General features: G+C 39.2%; 5 protein-coding genes across 5 annotated transcripts; 2 read left to right on the top strand and 3 right to left on the bottom strand.

The window, feature by feature from the left end:
• Window positions 1-202: 202 nt before the first annotated feature.
• On the bottom strand, window positions 203-2,291 carry LOC132787699 (solute carrier family 35 member G1). The gene is made up of 2 exons (XM_060794961.1): window positions 1,883-2,291; window positions 203-1,827 (listed from the first exon to the last, which is right to left on the bottom strand). The coding sequence occupies exon 2, from the start codon at window positions 1,767-1,769 to the stop codon at window positions 699-701; it is 1,071 nt and encodes a 356-aa protein (XP_060650944.1). The 5' UTR covers window positions 1,770-1,827; window positions 1,883-2,291; the 3' UTR covers window positions 203-698.
• A 295-nt stretch (window positions 2,292-2,586) lies between these two features.
• Window positions 2,587-4,779, top strand: LOC132785337 (exonuclease 3'-5' domain-containing protein 2). Its single transcript, XM_060791397.1, has 3 exons — window positions 2,587-3,040; window positions 3,093-4,220; window positions 4,282-4,779. The coding sequence occupies exons 1-3, from the start codon at window positions 2,820-2,822 to the stop codon at window positions 4,694-4,696; spliced, it is 1,764 nt and encodes a 587-aa protein (XP_060647380.1). The 5' UTR covers window positions 2,587-2,819; the 3' UTR covers window positions 4,697-4,779.
• A 129-nt stretch (window positions 4,780-4,908) lies between these two features.
• Window positions 4,909-6,354, bottom strand: LOC132785338 (apyrase). Its single transcript, XM_060791398.1, has 2 exons — window positions 5,263-6,354; window positions 4,909-5,206 (listed from the first exon to the last, which is right to left on the bottom strand). The coding sequence occupies exons 1-2, from the start codon at window positions 6,192-6,194 to the stop codon at window positions 4,909-4,911; spliced, it is 1,230 nt and encodes a 409-aa protein (XP_060647381.1). The 5' UTR covers window positions 6,195-6,354.
• Window positions 6,355-7,065: 711 nt separating this feature from the next.
• LOC132786720 (FAM172 family protein homolog CG10038) lies at window positions 7,066-8,460 on the top strand. Its single transcript, XM_060793338.1, has 5 exons — window positions 7,066-7,164; window positions 7,236-7,340; window positions 7,405-7,708; window positions 7,766-8,024; window positions 8,082-8,460. Exons 2-5 carry the CDS (start codon window positions 7,265-7,267, stop codon window positions 8,388-8,390), a joined length of 948 nt encoding a protein of 315 aa, XP_060649321.1. The 5' UTR covers window positions 7,066-7,164; window positions 7,236-7,264; the 3' UTR covers window positions 8,391-8,460.
• Window positions 8,461-15,589: 7,129 nt separating this feature from the next.
• On the bottom strand, window positions 15,590-17,841 carry LOC132786714 (chymotrypsin-2). Its single transcript, XM_060793332.1, has 3 exons — window positions 17,737-17,841; window positions 17,083-17,684; window positions 15,590-17,019 (listed from the first exon to the last, which is right to left on the bottom strand). The coding sequence occupies exons 1-3, from the start codon at window positions 17,816-17,818 to the stop codon at window positions 16,837-16,839; spliced, it is 867 nt and encodes a 288-aa protein (XP_060649315.1). The 5' UTR covers window positions 17,819-17,841; the 3' UTR covers window positions 15,590-16,836.
• Window positions 17,842-18,189: the final 348 nt, after the last annotated feature.

Genomic DNA, 18,189 nt, shown 5'->3' with positions numbered 1-18,189 from the left:
GGCGCCGACGCGCTGTAGTCAAGGCCAGCTGTGCGATAAGGTTACTCATGTTAAGCGTCTGTTAAACAACATTTTATGTAAGCGTGACGTCAGTAGAAAACAATTCAATACTGCTGAGCAGAAGTATCGATAAAAAAAAACAGCTGATTATTTTACTGCTACGGCAGCGCCATCTACCGCTTGCAGTTGTGTAATTCAAATGACCAACCGTTTGGATTTTTCACAATTTAAATTGATTTATTAGTTTATGTTGATGGAAATACTTTCTGTAGTGTAAGCATGTATAACAATGTACAAAACAACAACTCAATGAATTTGGCTAAACTAAAGCAAATACAATAGTTACGCTATAAGTAGGTGTAATGTGTGTATATCATAGTCATATGTATGAATATTATTTTTACTATTCTTTTGTTTTGTTTTGATGGTATGAGTATCACGCTCGAACTTTAAAACTTTTTACTTCATTATGTAGTATGTGTGTTCAATGCACCATTATAATATACTAAATGAGCATTTCAATATTTAAAGTCTAAGTGTACGAATCGAATTTAATGTTGAGCATTGTTCCCCCAAAATGTGTTTCCTCTGCTCAAATTTGATTTTTTCAAAGTACGACGCTAGTTTAGAGAAACCACAAAACGAGTCGGGTCCGAGTCCATTAACTATCAATAACTATCACTACAACATCCAGACCTTTATTCCAGCAAAATGAGACGCAATCGTTTGCGCAGCGACGACTCCCTCGGCAAAGTCATCGCCCACTTCTTCATGGCAGTTAGAATCACCGAGCTGACGACCATTAGGGCACCAAAAAGAGAGTACGCATTGGGCGCTTCGCCGAAGAACATCATCTGCCAGATGAAGGCGAACACGATGTCAGCACACCGTGCGATGGCCACTGGACCCGCCTGCTCCACCTGCAGCGACAGCGTCAGCAGAATTTGCCCCAGGAAACTGAAGATGGCAAGGACGACGACCAGCCAGCGATCGCGTCCGCAGCTGGGCCAGCAAACGGCTCCAATGGAGCCGCATACGATGAGAGTGTAGACTAAGGCAATGGCTCCAAAATTGGTCATAATCACGGAGAAGTGTAGATTTTTAAGAGCACGAAGCAGAATGTATACATTGGCACCAAACAGCGTCGAGGATATGGCAGCAACTGGTCCCCAGATGTCGTAGCTCTTTTCCGCATACCTTTCACTAGCGGCGCTGTCCGAGATATCGACAACAGACGGAGGCACTGCGTCACCAAAGACGAGCGGCGGGCGTGTGATGAGAACGACTCCGAGCAGCGTCATATTGATGGTGACCACATTGAAGAGCGTGCACGGCTCCTTGAGGAAGACGCGCGCGAAGATGGCGACAAACACCGGCGTGGAGAAGATAATGACGCTGGCATCCGCAAGTGGCATGTGCCGGAAGGCATAGAAGCTGAGCATCAGGCCCGTGGTGCCCATAAAGCAGCGTAGCAGCAGAATTACCCGCTTGCCCTCGGGAAACACCGGTTGTCGAGTATATATGAGTATGGGAATGGCGGGTAAAAGGACGCCAACGAAACGAAACGATGCTAGCTCCATGGGATTGACATCGACGAGACCCTTGACAATGACTGAGCAGAGGGAGAAGAAGAGGGAGGAGAGGGTGGCCAGTATGATGCCCAGATAGGGACATTTGACGCGACTCTTTATACGCTCCAGCCATTGATTTGATATGTCCCCTGTTCGCGTCCCGTCCACGAACTGATGCAGTTCCAAGTTCTCAGGCATAGTGTTGGCGTGATTTTAATGCGTTCTATGACAGTAATTCTTTTGTTAATGGCACATCCTGCAAGCATTTATTTATTAACTGGCTTCTTTTTGTATTTAATTTATTTTTGCACCTGCTCATTTCCAATTCGTGTCTGAAAAATCGATTTTTCAACTCCGCTGCGGCATGGAGAAAGGCTTGCAGCTGCAGCTGCTCGACTGTGATACAATTTAACTCCACATTATAGGTTTTCGTTTACTACTCTCACTGTTTGCTTTACTTTTATTCAATGTTCCTTAATTTTTTGTACACAAACATTTAAAAACAAGAAATCTAATCTGAGAATTTTAACGGCTGTCGATTCTCGAGTACTTTGCCAGCGATTTAGCGCAGACCTGTCAACTTGGGGAAAAAACCAAATATTTCGATAGATTCATGAATCGAGTACTCAATATAACATTTATATTATCATGTTAAAGCGTCTTCTACACTGTGACGTTCTTAACAGCTGCTCGAATCGCTACCCGTTTTATGTGGTGACGTTTGAAAAAAGTTAATTCAAATTTGAAAAGTGTATTTGTTTTAACTATTTTCCATGAAATAATAATTTTAATAAAAATAACTGTTAATTTTGAAAGTTAAAGTTGTTTATTGTTATTTGAATGGGCGGGTATTGAACGTTAGAATAGGTTGTATTCATTTAAATTTTAAAATTACAAAAATAATGAGATGTTTGAAATTCAACTCATTTAAAATGAGTCATTTTGTAAATATACCAATATACCATATGAAGTGTCATATTTTGGAAATCAACTTTGCGGTCACACTTTCAACCATATGTTGAGTTGTCCAATAAGAAACAAATACAAAATATTACGATTCTTCGTGAAATACAAAATATAAAATCTCAGGAACATTTGTGACCGCGTGCTCAAATCAAAGTAAGCGCCGCCTCTGCTGTGTTCACTCATATTCAAATATTCATATACATGATTCAATTTCGGGCAACAACCGCGTAATCTTATTCATACAACTTTAAACACTGCTCTTGTCATTTGGTGGGATTCGTTATGAGTGGCCAAATATCTCCCGGATTTAGAAAAAAATGGGCCATCATCGCAGCCGGGCTCGGTTTCTTTTACGTCCTGGTCCGACACAGACAATCCGTGTTGGGCCTGTTGCGTCGCAGGCTACAATTTAGTGGCAGCCACCAGTTGACGCTGCAGCAGAAACGCATCGAAGTGATTAGTTCCGTTCACGATTCGCAACGCGTTCTCAACGAGCTTAAAACGTAAGTAAAACATGCGTAACAGCACGGTTATTAATCCTGCTTTAAATAACAGACACTGCCAGTCCTTTAAAGTACTCGGATTTGACTGTGAATGGATCACAGTTGGAGGTAGCCGTAGGCCGGTGGCATTGCTTCAGTTGAGTTCACATCAGGGACTGTGTGCGCTGTTCCGACTGTGTTGTATGAAGCAGATACCCAAGGATTTGCGTGAGCTGCTCGAAGATGACAATGTGATCAAGGTGGGAGTGGCTCCACAGGATGATGCCAAGAAATTATCACTCGACTATGGCGTCGGCGTCTCAAACACATTCGATCTGCGTTTCATGGCTGTTATGGCTGGTCACCAGGCAGAAGGTTTGGGAAAGCTGGCAAAGACACATCTCAACTTTACGCTAGACAAGAACTGGCGATTGGTCTGCTCCAACTGGGAGGCACCACAACTGGAACCAGTGCAACTGAATTATGCTGCCAATGATGCACTTGTTGCCGTGGCCATTTTTCAGAAACTTTCGAGGGACTTGGAGCCAAGAAACTTCTGGGACTGGCGGCCATTACAATTCCAACAACTACGTCCTAAGATTGAGCCATTCCTGGACGTGGATTTCAGCAAGGGATACGCTACTGGCATCTCCAAAGAGCGTGTAAGCTCTGGAACACCATCACATCCCCTGACGGGCAAGGCACAGCAACAGAAGAAGCAGCAGTGCCGCAATCTTGGCACCCAATCGAAAGCCTTCTACGACAACTGTCTGCTGGAGGCGCCTGATGGCGAACTGCTCTGCACCATAGATCGTCGCAAGGCGTCCTGGTATCTGAACCAAAGTCTGGGCACGCAAATCTCCGAACAACCCTTTACAGTCAGGCTTAACTTTGAACCAGCTGGTCGAGCTGTGGGCGACGTTGGACGTTATTACCAGACGCCCAAGGAGAATCAGTGCGTGGTCTGCGGGAGACGAGATGCATACATAAGGAAGAACGTGGTGCCACGTGAATATCGCAAGCACTTTCCAGTGGTCATGAAATCGCACACTTCACACGACATTCTGTTGTTGTGTCCCAGCTGCCATCAGCTGAGCAATATCTCGGATAACAAGATACGCAATCGCCTAGCTGTCAGCTGCGATGCACCGTTTAAGCACAAGGATGGCATGGTTAAATATCACGAAGATCGGCAGCTGCGGTGAGTGGAGAAAGCTAATCTCATTGTACTTTGGGATTTCATTTAGTAATTCCTTTTGCAGAAGCGTTAAATCAGCAGGCAAGGCTCTGTTGCAGCAGGTGGATCGCATTCCAGCCGAAAAAGCTACACAAATGCAAAAGACAATCCTGGAATATTTCACAGACGAAGACTCGATTACACAGGAGCTACTGAGAAAGGCAGCCACTTTAGACTGCAAAGTAGAGAACGAAGACTTTTGTCAGCACGGCAAAAAAGTAGTCGACATGTATTGCGATAAGTTTGGCGGTCTCATTGAGCTGGAGCGCATTTGGCGTGAACACTTCTTGCACACAATGCAGCCCAAGTATTTGCCCCAACTGTGGAATGTCAATCATAATGCGGATCGTCTGGAGGTGCGCGCCAATGAGGGTCGCGTGGACAATGCAGATTTGGTTGTCGCAGGTCTGGAATCGGTTGTTAATTCGAAGATAACATAGCAGTGTATTCGTGAGTTGTTACGTATTTGGCATACGTATTTTATTAAAATAAATTTATTGGCATTTGAATTAGCTATAGAAAAGAGAGATTTGATGATTCAGAGCTATAATTAATGGCATTGGTCTATGAGCATCTCTTATAAAAACAACCTAATTGACTAAAATTAAATAATACACTATGTACACATTGCTCCTCTGCCCATTTGCGATCGCTAAATGAACTCAAATCCCTCATACTTGTACTCTGTATTGATTCTCACCTCCGGTAACAATGTCTTGCCTCCTACACTAAACGCAGTTAGGTAAGTGGACGTCTTGCCATTGAGTTCCTCCGATTTGAGTGCAATAATCACGCTGTCCTTGGCATGCGGCAGAAATTTGAAGCTGGAAAAACCGTGCGTCGGCGAAGTGTTTTCCGGATCCAGTTGAACCGTGTTAATATTCACGAAATCCTCATCGGCGGAGATTAAAATATTACACCCCATGTGCTCATCCAGAGTTTCATTATATCTGTAATTTAATGACTTCAGTTACTCTCATCCTCCAAAGCGGATTTGTTTACTTACTTTTCCTTGGAACAGCGTCTTGGCAGAAAGAACCAGCGTTGATGCTCCTCTGACCAGACGCCACTCTCGTGAATCATGTAGCCGGGCCAGGAGATTTGCTGGGACATCAGACGCAGTTGTTTGTAGTTCTTCGTCCAGTTGATCGATTGCACCTCGCCCTTGGTTGATATTGCCTTCACATACATGGGATTGTTATTCTGAAAGTCGCCCATGCTAGTTGTCCACTCCTTTCCCATGGAACCGACATATAACGTGTGTCCCTTTACCGTTGCCCACTCCGATTTGAAGCCCTTGGAGCTGCGTCCATCGCCATCCATTAATATCAGCCATGGAATGACCTTGTCATTGTTAATCTCATAAACGATTCCAGTGCGATCATCAAAGCTCAATAGTTTGCCATTGAACGTGACCAGTTCGGAGAGTTCCATACCACGTCCCTTCAAGGCAAACGCAGATTCCAACGTCGTCGGCGCACCGTCGTCCCAACTGATTTGTACCTCGTTTTTTGCAGGTACATAAGTTAGATAACCTTTTTTGAGATAACTGCGCCACGTTGTGCTGCCATCGCTCTTCACAAGTTTCGAGGTAGTATCTAAATCGGCTATTATAGCAATGCGATAGACAATAGCGCCACCATGAACAGTCATCGCTGCTGTCAGTGGATACGTTGAATTGTACTCGGTATTCGAGTTAACGTGCATGCTGCGCAGCCAGTAGCCATCAGAGGAGGACTTGGAGCCTTGTCTTGCATACAAGAAAAGTAATATGAGCACCACCGCACAAAACACAAGCAGGGCAAAGTGATAATTGAAGCGCACGGTGCGATTTCCAATCCGATAAGACGGAGTTCGCAACGCAGATCGCCAGTCGCGCAAATACATTGCGCGCGGCGTGTGTTCAATATCCCTGTATGCAAATGACGGGCTTTGCATTTATAATTGTAATAACTATTCACTATTGATTTGATAGCGTGGCAAACGGAATTATAAAAGATGTGTCAACAACAGTTGTGATGTGTCGGTTTTTGTTGTTTAGATTCCTCTAACGATAAATAGCGGTCGATATTATCGATAATTGGTACACAACAATCAGCTGATTACTAACATGCTGATGTGGTGTGTCGGTTTTCAAATACCCCTAACGATAAATAGCGGTCGATAGCAACTGCTCCTCAACAGATTATAAATATGGTTAACAATGCATTTGCAAATGCATTGTAAATTAAAGCTATGGAACTGATAGCGTGGTCACTTTTAGTTAAATGAAATGTATTCATAGCTGATGTGGGGTGTCAGCTTCTTATCTTTAACAGAGCTAGCGGACGATGTTAGCGATAACAGCGGCTCCACAACAGCTGATATCATTCCTGTTTATTTTAACATTAACCATATGATACGTTTCTGTTTCAAGATTTAAAGCATCTATGCATTATATGGTTAGTGATTTTTATTTTTTTTTTCCTCTTTATAGAATTTTAATATTATTTATTTGCTATAAAATTTGTTAATTACTCTTAAGTTAAAAGTATAAAAATCTTATACGAATACATTTTAAATTAAATAAAAACCGGAAAATCGCCCTAATCAATTTATTGGTCGAAGAAGAGAATCGATTAAATCAATCTTAAATCGAAAAGCTTGCAACTTTATATGTGTATGAAATTCATACAAGTAAGTGTGCTAATATTATCCGGTGTTCCTACACCAGAATGATATATCAACTTTTTAATTTAATTTAAAGTTTGTTGTGTATTTGAATCAGTTTAAGTATTTATCCGTTTCCGTGCGGTACGTTTGAATAGTAATGTGGTATTATTTAACCATGCTGTATTCGGCCACACTGAGCAGTGTAATCGCCGGCAATTAGTGATATCAACAAATACAATCTTGTTAATTTCATTCAGTAAGGCTATGCATTTGTATTGTTCAAGATGTGGACACGCATTAAACACTCTGTTCAATCTGTTCTAACAGGAAAGTCTCAAGGAAGTGCAATCCAAGTCATGTCAGAGCCAAAGGCAGTCAACAGCCAAGAAGCAATTGCGCGCCTCCGTGAATTCGGTTATGGCTTCACAGAAGGTCAGTTCATGAGATATCATAAGTATTTGAAACCAAGTAAAATAATTGTAATATATATTTTTAGATGGCAAGCTGCATAAGATTGATCCTGCAACTGGTGAACCAGGAGAGGAGCCTTTCGTCTTTCAAATAAGCGAGGATGCGGAAGTAAACAGGGAACACTACGAAAAACTGGCCAATCAAATTCCAGAAATCGTATATGAGTTATTAGAGAAGAACGGATTGCAGAAGACATATCTTCCGCTCGACATGCCAATCGAGCGTTCCACATTCGTATTCACTCAGCCACAACCGATTTCCAAATCCAAGAAGTTGCTTGTTCTGATCAATGGCAGTGGATATGTGCTTGCTGGTCAATGGGCTAGAAAGTATTCATATTCAGAATCGATATTTTTGATTAAATTAAATTAAACTCTCTTTCACAGGTTAATTATTAACAACTCCTTGGATCACGGAACTCAATTGCCGTACATCAAGCGAGCCCAACAACTAGGGTATGATATACTCGTGACCAACACGAATGATAATGCCCGTGAGATAAAGGGCAAGTTAAAGCCTATAAAGGGTCTTGACACTGCTTTTCGCCATGCATCTTATGTCTGGGAGAATGTAGTAATTCCATCAAATCCAGAAAACGTTGCCATTGTTGCGCACAGCTTTGGCGCATCCATTGCAAGATATCTGGTTAGTTATATTGTAGCTAAAATGTAAAGCCTTATTAATTACTTCCATTTATTGCAGACGGAAAACTATACAGATTTCTTTAAGGAGAAGGTCTTTGCTATTGCCTTGACCGATGGAACAATAGGTTCTCCTCCGGCCAGCTGCAAGCAGTACTTTATCGATGTTGCCTGCAATTGGGCATCTAGCAATGAACCTCTTGATACAGATCTGCGCAGGGAACAGACTCGAGATAGTTTCAGACGTGTATCTGCAGGGCATCCTGAGCACGAGTGGAGCTCATACTCGGCTATGGAGTCGATCTTCAAGTTCTTTGAAGATAAATACGAGCAACGTGTGGGAACCAAAGACACGTCGTCTAACACATAACTATCTAATCAATACTTTCATTCTATATATTGTCAGAATATGTTAATGTATTATACGTTTTTTTATCATACATATTTGTATTTATGACACTTATCCCTTTTCTCCAAGGAGTGACACAAACTATCGATTTACTATGCATAAATCAAACGTCGCAATAGACAAGCCCCCCCTCAATAACTCAGATGTGTCGCAAGCACTCACATCAAGAACATTTAATTTGATTTTCGGCACTTTGGCACATTCCATGTGAGTTAATCAAGTTGATGGTTGATGTATCGTTGTCGATAAAACAAAAGTGGGTTCCGTGTCCAGCCAACAAAGCTAAAAAACTACCCATAGTTTACTTCCCTTGAGTATAGTGTGATAAGAAGGGCACTCAAAAGGAAGTTTCATCATTGGGGTTGTTGCAGCGATGGAAATTCCCAGCCGACTTTAGCCGATAAGCAACCACATCGTTTAACAAAATACACCATAAAAAAGTGTCCCAAGTGAGTTTGCTGGTGTAATTAAAAAATTATATCGAATCTGAACAATTAAGCTTGCCTCAATTGACGATAATTTGCAGCTTAATTCTCGAAATGAGATTTTTTTGAAAACAAATAAATTGCATACAAATATTTATTAAGGTAAATGTATATTTATCGACATTTATTATTATTATTAGTTTCTTATAAAAAAACTATGAGTACATTTACATTCGAGTTATATTATTTTTCTTTTACAGATGTTCGTAATTCTATTGGCAACAGATTTATCTTTAAAGCGGTTAATATAAGTGTAGTCATTGGATTATCTTCAGCATTAAGCAGAACCGAACTTAATACCCACAAAGAGTTCACTTTGCGAATCCGAATCAGGCATTCTAAGAGGGAGTGATAGAGCGAGAAAGCTGAAACGGCCACAGACAGTTGGTTGAGGGCTGGAAGTGGGTGGTGCCGACAAGGCTGCCCCTGCTAAGTCCCCCCCTCTATTTGGTGTATACATTATCGCTGTCATGGCCGCAGTCATGGCTTCTGCTCCACCTTAGACATCGTTGACGTTGTTGCCGTCCTATGGCAGGCTGCTATCTACACTTTGACTCACCCGCACCCTACACGAACTCACCCAGACACAGACAGAGAGAAAAACACACGAAGAGGATGGCATTAGTATAGTCGGAGCGAGAGCTCGTGTATTCTTCGTATCCTTCAGAGCTCTTTGTACGAGTTCAGGAATGGGTCATGCGCCTGGAGCATGTATGTATCTACTATATATCTTTTATTTTTTTTTATTTTTCTCTGTACATGACAGATGTAAATAGGCAAACTCTTACTCCACAAACGAAAAGTAAATAAAAGCACAAGTTAGAGTTTAGGTTTAATTTAAGGATTTAACAGTCACGTCGATGCAAACTTCTTACAATATTATCGCAGCTAACAAGGACTAGCAATTACTTAAAATAATCATTGTTCTTGTGGTTATTTGATAAGATCTTTGAACATGTAAGCAAAAGCATCGTTTTTCTTATAAGATTGGAGACTGAGAACTAACCCTTTTAAAGTGTTGATTTGTCTGCTGGGATATTTGTGAGGTCGTTTTATTTGAGGGACATAAAGATTTTCATTTTAGATTGAAACTCAATTTATGTGTTGTTCAAGGCGCAAATTTGTTTTTCTTAGCCATTTGTTGGCAATGGATATGTTAAGAGATAAAGTGTTTGATATACACGGATAGATTTTCAGTGATTATAGTAAATGGCTTCGAATAATCATTACATTGAGAATATCTAGTTGTTTATGGTTAATTCCTTAAAATTCACCAATAATAAATCGCCTTCGTTTTGTTCTTTTGCTTGATGTTACATATGATGCAAATGCTTAATACTTAATGAATATCTCTATAAATCAAAACTCTCAACTGTTCAGAAAATGCAATTTGAACAACCTAAAAAAAAGAACAGAATAATGAAAATAAGAAAATAAGAAAAGCGAATGCCGCCACAATATTCGCTGTGGGTTGGGCTTATTTTATTGCTTGAAAAGTTCAAGCGATGTCATTCAAAAAGTCATAAATAATAATGTTTTCCAATAAATGTTCACATATGAGCGCGTACGCACACAGCCAAGTACTTGACTTTCGTACTTCCAACACCCAACTCACTTTCAACTCTCAACTCTTAACTCCCATCCACCATCCCAATTCCAATTGAACCGACGCCACCCACCGATACCAGCCACAAGTGGAAGCATCCAACTGTTCCATGCTTAACTGCGGTGACCATCGTTGAACCTTAGCTCGTGGTTCGTGGTCGTTCCGTTTTGAAAAGGGGCCCAACTGTGCTGGGTGTACGCTTCATAACTTACAAGGTCATATTTTCAGAAAGAACCATTAAGAATATTTTTTGAGGCATATTTTCTTCTTTTTGCCTTTTTTTGTTTGATAATTTAATGGTCATGTGTGACGAATTTTTATGGCTGACAAATGATTGATGCGTTTCTGCCATTTCCTGTAAATATCATTAAAAGTGCTTGTTTCTCTCAGAGGACCGACTGACTTGGGCAAGGAATTTAAGGCCTCAACTTGTTGGTGAAGGCAATTTGTTAGATTGTCGCTTAGCAATAGCTTCAATTGCGACTCAAGAATGTGCTTAAATGCAAGTTTAACGCAAAAATAATATCGAATAAGATTAGATAGCATTGTGTCTTGAAGCAGTGTACTGTAAATTAGGAAGGGGAAAGGAAAACACGCAATTTTACAATTTGTTCTATGAGCACCCTTTTTCGGGGAAAGTGACTTAATTGTACAGTGAAACAGAACAGTAGTTTAATATAATTATATAACTATTTTTTCTTATTAATCTCACTTTTCCCCGAACTCTCTTTTTTTTTAAATGAATCATTTCTAGAAATAATAATTTATATATAAACATTTTACTTTAAGTTTGCCCCACTGTGCTGGGTAAGCAAAACATTTTAAAATGCTTTCCCGTACAAAGCCACACAAATCACGGCAAATACAATAACAAGCAACGGGAGCCCTTTGGCCATCCCCTTGGACCCTTTGAATGGTGTACAATGTTAAACTTATTTGCTGTTTATATCCTTGTTGCTTCAGCACTTGTGCTGCTGTTGGCTGGTGGGCGGCTGAGGCGACAAAAGGACCTCAAAGCCAATAAAACGATTTTTTCCAAACTCCAAAAGTGACTATCTATGTATCTATGAATTGTAAATGCTTAGAAAAAGGACAATTGAAGTGCTCGCGACCACTGACAGCCGGCGCTTCTTCTTGTCGTCAACGGTTCGCGATATAAGATAATAGTATCATCAACACCCCCTGCCTTCCGTAGCCTCGACTTGCGGCGCTTTCCCACCCTAAGGGGTACGCCTTAAAAAGGACAATGGTTCAGCGTTTACTTATCGAAGGCGTTGCTGGGGCGCTAAAAGAAGTGGTAACGACGGCAGGGCTTCAGCGTTTGGGTCCCAAGTTCGAGTTCGTCTGGGGCTTGGGATTGGGCATTGCCTGCGGATTTAGTGGGTGTCAGGCAATAACAAGGCGCCTTGGATTCATGATAACAACATTGGTAGCTAATTTGCATTGGATTCCCGCAACGGGAAATGACTGAGCGAAACTTAACTTAAAGCGTTCTGCGGTCAAGTGACAGATTTTTCACGCACATTTAAAAAACATTTATAAAACCATTAAATGTTTTTCTTTATATTCAATGTTTTTTCCTATTTTTTGTGAACTTTTATTCTGAGTTGCATCACACCCCATTTTATATTTATTTTGCGTGGCGTCAACAACATTTTTCTGTGGCTTCATTGTGGTTTTTTGTACCCTGCACATAACGACTGTAAAGTATGATAAATATGAGAGTTTCCGAGTAATATCAACTATGGTGTAAGAAATTATAATCATAGAATTAGCACTTATTTGTGTTATTTTATCATAGTTCCATTGAAAACAAATGGAGTTTAAAATTGGTATATTCGAGATTAATAATGTTCATAGATTTCCATTTTCAATTGAAAACTGAGTACAGGGTATCCTATCTGAAATAACTCTCAGCTGCAACGCTTTCATTCAAATTTCTGCTGTTGATTTTTTTGTTGCTCTGACTCTCTAATCTTTGCGCCATTTATTTACACTTGATTAACACGCGTCTGACATTTGTTTGACTTTTTTCATCTTTTGTGTGAAATTAAAAAGCGACTTGCGCCGCAAAAATATAAACTGAGTTCTGCGATATGTCCTTTGCTATTGCTGCTGCTTTTGACTTTGCCCTTTTTTTTTGAATACAAAAATTATTCATTTGTGGAAAATTGTGACGGCAGTGGGCTCTGCTTTTGGTCCTTGGCTTGGTCCTGCCCTAGCCCCGGGCCAAACTGATTAATAAACCAAACGTCAAATGCGCACAATGGGCACGCATCAACAGAGTCATCCCTCAGACTCCAACTTCAACCCCGACCCCGACCTAGACCCGGACCCACATTCGGATGGGGATGGAACAGCTGTCAACTCTGTGTGTCATATTCAAATGTTTGCCCAATGCGCCGTATGCTGGTCACATCCTGCTCCTTGCAAGTGCAAGTAGGCCTAGTCTCATTGTTGTCAACTTGACTCTTGAATAGATGCTCAATGTTCCGCAGAGGGCGTTGGCCATTGTGTCATCAGCTGGGTCACAGTTGGTTGCCATTTGCCCAGCAAATTATTTGCATATTAAAAATGCCACAAACTCTCAAATGAAATTTTGCTTCTTTTTATACAAATTGTGGCAGTTTTCCGCATGAGATTTCATACTTTAATAGTATTTTTGCACTGCACTCTTATTTTTTAGGTAAAATGCAGTTATACTAAGCAATCTTAAGTTTATTTTATTTTGTATTCCAATGAGTGACCCTTGGGCACAATAGTAGGACGTGATTTATAAACATTAAGATTTATATGATTGCGTATGTCAAGCACACACACTTGCACACCCCTCACACACATACGCCCACCTACTCAAGGCACACATAAAAATGATAAGCAATCCAGAAAAACAACTTCACTCCGTGGACCGAACTAAGAATACTCTGAAATAAGGTTTTATGTGGGTTTTTATTTTTACTAGTCAAAGTTCTTATTTTTGCTATAAAGTCTTTTTCATAATTACATAATTTTGGAAGAAAATATATACAATGAATAGCACGTCAGCTGTTAGCTTCATGATTTGATACGTTTCTTACATGATGATAAACATAAAATACCATCGATAAGAGTAATTCAAGTTCTTCAAGTCGAATAAACATTTTTTCCGCAAGCCATCTTACATTAATGGTATACCTAATGGTTTTATTTATGGAGTGTTTAGTGTTGGCCCATTTGAAACAATATAAAACACGCGTAGATACTTAAACATTCTGTGATATGTGGGGCAGTGCCTTGCTTTGAGGTTTAGGACTTATGAGTGCCCTGCAGCTAAACCAATCCATATCGAATCGATGACTTGTGTTGTCTACTTTTTGCTTCTTTTTTAGGGGAATAGGAATCATCAATCAACTCTGATAAAAAAATCTATCTTAGACATACAATAGTATAAACATAAAACGAAATAATATTCGTAAGTCTATAGATTTTTATTTTATATTTTTTGGATTGATTATATCATATAATTTTGCAGATTAATTCAAGCTTTTAAGCTTTAATTAAAGCACTAGAATTCACATGCTTAAGTTGAATTTCAAAAAACTTTAAACGTTAAAGATATTGTTCAAATTATTCTCAAAGAAATGATAAAACGAAATATTACTCAATTTTCAAATTCAATTTGTCACTCATAAATTTCACGCTGTATTAAAATAAATTTGTGACAATTGAAAAAATTCAAGTGGTTGCCAAACACACTATACAGAAGGAAACAAAAAACTTCGTCGATGTGTGGAAAATATTTTCAAATATATGGTGAAATGGGGGCGGATGTGGAAACATACTATAGTTGGGTGTCGAAGGGTGTGCGGATTATTTGGTTTGGTCTGTCGAACTTAAGCGACGGCCTCTGCACTGGCACACGACTTGCATGATAATCGCTGAAATATTCCACTTGAGAGAGGGATCCGAAGGCGGGTAGACCATGTCTTTCGACTCTGACAATGCCGCGTTAAATTTGCACAAGTTGGCAAATTGTAAACTTCTGTTTCGCATTTGCTGTCCTTTCTTTTTTTAAGGCGGGGCAAGCGTGTCCACATAAATAACAAAATTTAAGGACAAAATATCAATATCCACTTTGCGGTACGTTGACTGCATGCGAATGAGGTGTTTCTGGCGCTGTCATTCTCATAGCATGCCACCGCAAGTTCCTCCATCACCTTCTAAAGTGGCTGCACAAATTTTGAATTTTGAATTTCAAATGAAATTCTATTTCTTACTTTGTTTTGCATAATTCCAATTCGCTGCAAGCGACATATTGCGACGAAATTTCTTCTTTTTCCACCTAAATTTGCGAATCAAGATCAGAGTTTTTTAAAAACTAAAAATAGAAAAATTTATAATAGTTTTAAACAAACAAATATTTTAAAGTTTTGAGTTAACACTATCTTAAAGTGTATTATGATAAGGAGAATCCTTGCTTTAAATAATACATCAAAATTAATTTCGGTAAGCGAATAAAATATCGAGCTTAAAGCCTTAATATTAATCCTGAGATAAGCTGCCTAAAAATGAGTAAAAATAAAAAGGACAACAAATTTAAAATCATAAAATTTTTGTATTTTCTTTTATGATACTCGACCATTACATACATAAAAAAATGTATAAACAATTCTTTCTTTTTTCTTTGGCTTTTCTCGTTGAGCCGGTCATAAGCCAAATTTAATTTGTTCGCATATGACATTTACGTGCATATTCAAATAACTTCGTTTTTGTCATCCTTCAGTGGCTTTGATGTTCCTGATACGTTAGCTTGTGAGTAAAGCATATAAGAGCCAGAGAGTGAAAGAGACTGAGGCTGAGGGGTGACATAGAATTCGTGTACAGGAAAAGGTTTCGCTAGATTAATTTAGGGTCAGGCATATAACATCATTTTTTATGTGACAGACGTAGTCCTAGGTGGGGGTTATTGCTGAGGTTCACCATGAAATGGTTGCGGTTGGTAGCAACCTCAATCAAGTGGCACAGTTTGTGGCTGAAAAGCTCTTTCTGTCGCACATGTGTGCATATTATTTATTGGGAAAGTCTTGAAGTCTGGTTGTGATTATTTAATCCTTAGCTGGAACAAAACACTTTTAATTTATTGCCTACAATAGTCACATGTGTTTGCTCAAGTATCCTTAATTGTGGTTCTTAAAACTAAGAAATGAATGCCAATATTACATTAAAAAATAATTGGGCTGCCTTTCAAGAACTGGTCTGTTATCCAATATGTACAGCATCTTAGCATTTCTCTTGACATTTTTGGAGTTTGGTAATTTGCGCAGCCTTTTATTAGGTATTAGTACTTGTCTTTGCGCCGGTTTGGGATTTTGAATATGACACTTTGGTTCGTTTCTCGATATAGTCGTTATTTGAATGATGCGCATGAGCCACTGAACAGGCTTGAACATTCTACCGAGCTTATGCTGATGCTCAGCATTATGTTGGACATTATGATTTGTGCTATGATGTGGTCTTAATACTTCCCTCCGTTGGGCAAAGGCTGGACAAGTCTCCTGTTCATCCACAGAGTCCCAAAGTGAGTAAGCGTGTATTGAGCAGAGGCAACATATCGAAATAATCGCCAAGTATGGAAAAAAGAACGTCTGCATCTCTGAATGTATTAAATTGAACTACACACTCGATTAAGTCGCTTAAAGCCTGTACTCATATCGGTGGAGCGGACCTTGAACTTTACCACATAAAGTCAACACAGTTCCACAAATGCAGCTGTCCCAACTTGGTTAAATATTTATAATTTATATATGTAAATTTTTAATGGTTTTAAAAATATTGTTCAAGAGTGTTGTTGCAAGCATGTCAAGTATATACTCTTATGGTATGAATATCTACTGATAGTGTATTGATATTATTTACTTTCCACTTGCAATAAAAAGTCAATATATTTTCTAACCGATGGAGAGAAAGAAACAAACTACGATATATAAAAACATAACAAACGATGTGGGGAAATTGTTGAATAAAATCACGTAGCTGTCATTTGTGTTATTTTTTACACTACGGAATTGGGGTACCTCTGGGGTCCTTACCCAGAAATCACTGTGAATGACAATTGCGCGTGAATTGTTACCTTATGAAACTGACATGAATTCTAAAAACGTTCCAGAGAGAACATTAATACATTATCATCTCGTCTTCCTCCACTCTAACTGACAAATGTGGGCGGTAGAATTTTTTAAGTGACTTCTCTTATTTACATTTTGAAACATTTCAGAGCGCCAAGTGGGAATTATTCTGAATAAATGAAGTCACATTTTATATTTGATACCTGAGTGCTCTATTTAATGGCCTTCGCCTTCAGTTTAAGCATATTTGCCATTTCTTGTTCAATCCACTTGACGAAGAGGCTAATCCGGGTAAATGCATATGGTTTGTCAATTTGGCAGGGCTTTCTGCCATAAGTCAGCAGCCCAATAAGTTTTTGATGTGTCTCATCGACAAGAGGTCCTCCAGAATCCCCCTAAAAACATAAGAATTAATCTATAACATATTCTTCATATGTGATAGCAATGTCATTATTCACATCACAAGCTCCTCGAGGTCCTCTTGTATTCATCGCGCAGACTTCCGAATTAGTTAAATATCTAAAGCGATAGTTGATAAAGCAGTCTTTGTCTTGAATTGTTTTAAATGGGACTTCTTCAAGTTCCTTTGTCTGATTTAATTGCGTCTGTCCCCAGCCGAGTAGATGTGCGGGGATTTCTCCGCTTTTTCTAGTGGTATCTCGAAAATCGATATTCCCAAAATGAATATTATCAATAGGTATTTCACGTTCCATTAAAAGAAGCAGAATATCATTTCCCCTGAATGGAACAAATTGAGGATGTCGTTTCGTGGCTTTTACGAAAAATCGTGTTGCATTCTTATCGAACAAAAGAGATGAACCGGCAAGAACAGAAATGTCTTTAGCATAAAGTTGTCTCGGTTTCAGCATGCAGTGGGCTGCAGTTATCACGAAATGTTCATTAAGGATTGCACCACCACAAAGATGTGTGTATTTTTTATAATCATTTCTCTCAATGGAAACCATAAAAGGATATTTTGAGATTCTGGGGTTCTCAAGTGGTTCATCGATATCATTGACCGAAGCTTTTGCAATATCACTTTTGGATGAACTATTGCTCCCTAAGAGAATTTTAATTATGAGATCTTTATTATTCTAAATTGTCATAAGTACCCTTGTCATAAGCCACTTTGGACTCTATCCTTAAGATATAATACATAAAAATACATGTTGTGAAAAACAGACGATAGCTCATGGCGCGTAGATTGCAACTAAGTCATTTTTAAACAAATTTGTTAATCATTTTTAAGCGTAAAAAACTAGCATATAACTTCATTATCAACGCCTTAAATGGCAAATAAAAACAGTATAAATATATTTATTTGGCGGACTTAATTCGTTTCATGTATAGCTTTAAGATGATCGCTCACTAGAAACTTGATAAGAAACTCGAATATCTTGCAACTTGTAGTCGAAAGCTTCCATTATCCACTTACCTGAAATTATTTCGTGTACATTGAACATGATTTATTATGACACATAAACAACAGCTTAACTTCCGGCTGAGCAGCACACTGGTAACACACAAGAAATGAAGAAAAATTGCACATCGGTTGAGATATTGAC

Source organism: Drosophila nasuta, chromosome 2R, assembly GCF_023558535.2.
Source record: "Drosophila nasuta strain 15112-1781.00 chromosome 2R, ASM2355853v1, whole genome shotgun sequence".
In the NCBI taxonomy this organism is placed as follows: domain Eukaryota; kingdom Metazoa; phylum Arthropoda; class Insecta; order Diptera; family Drosophilidae; genus Drosophila; species Drosophila nasuta.
This window is presented reverse-complemented; position numbering and strand designations above follow the sequence as displayed.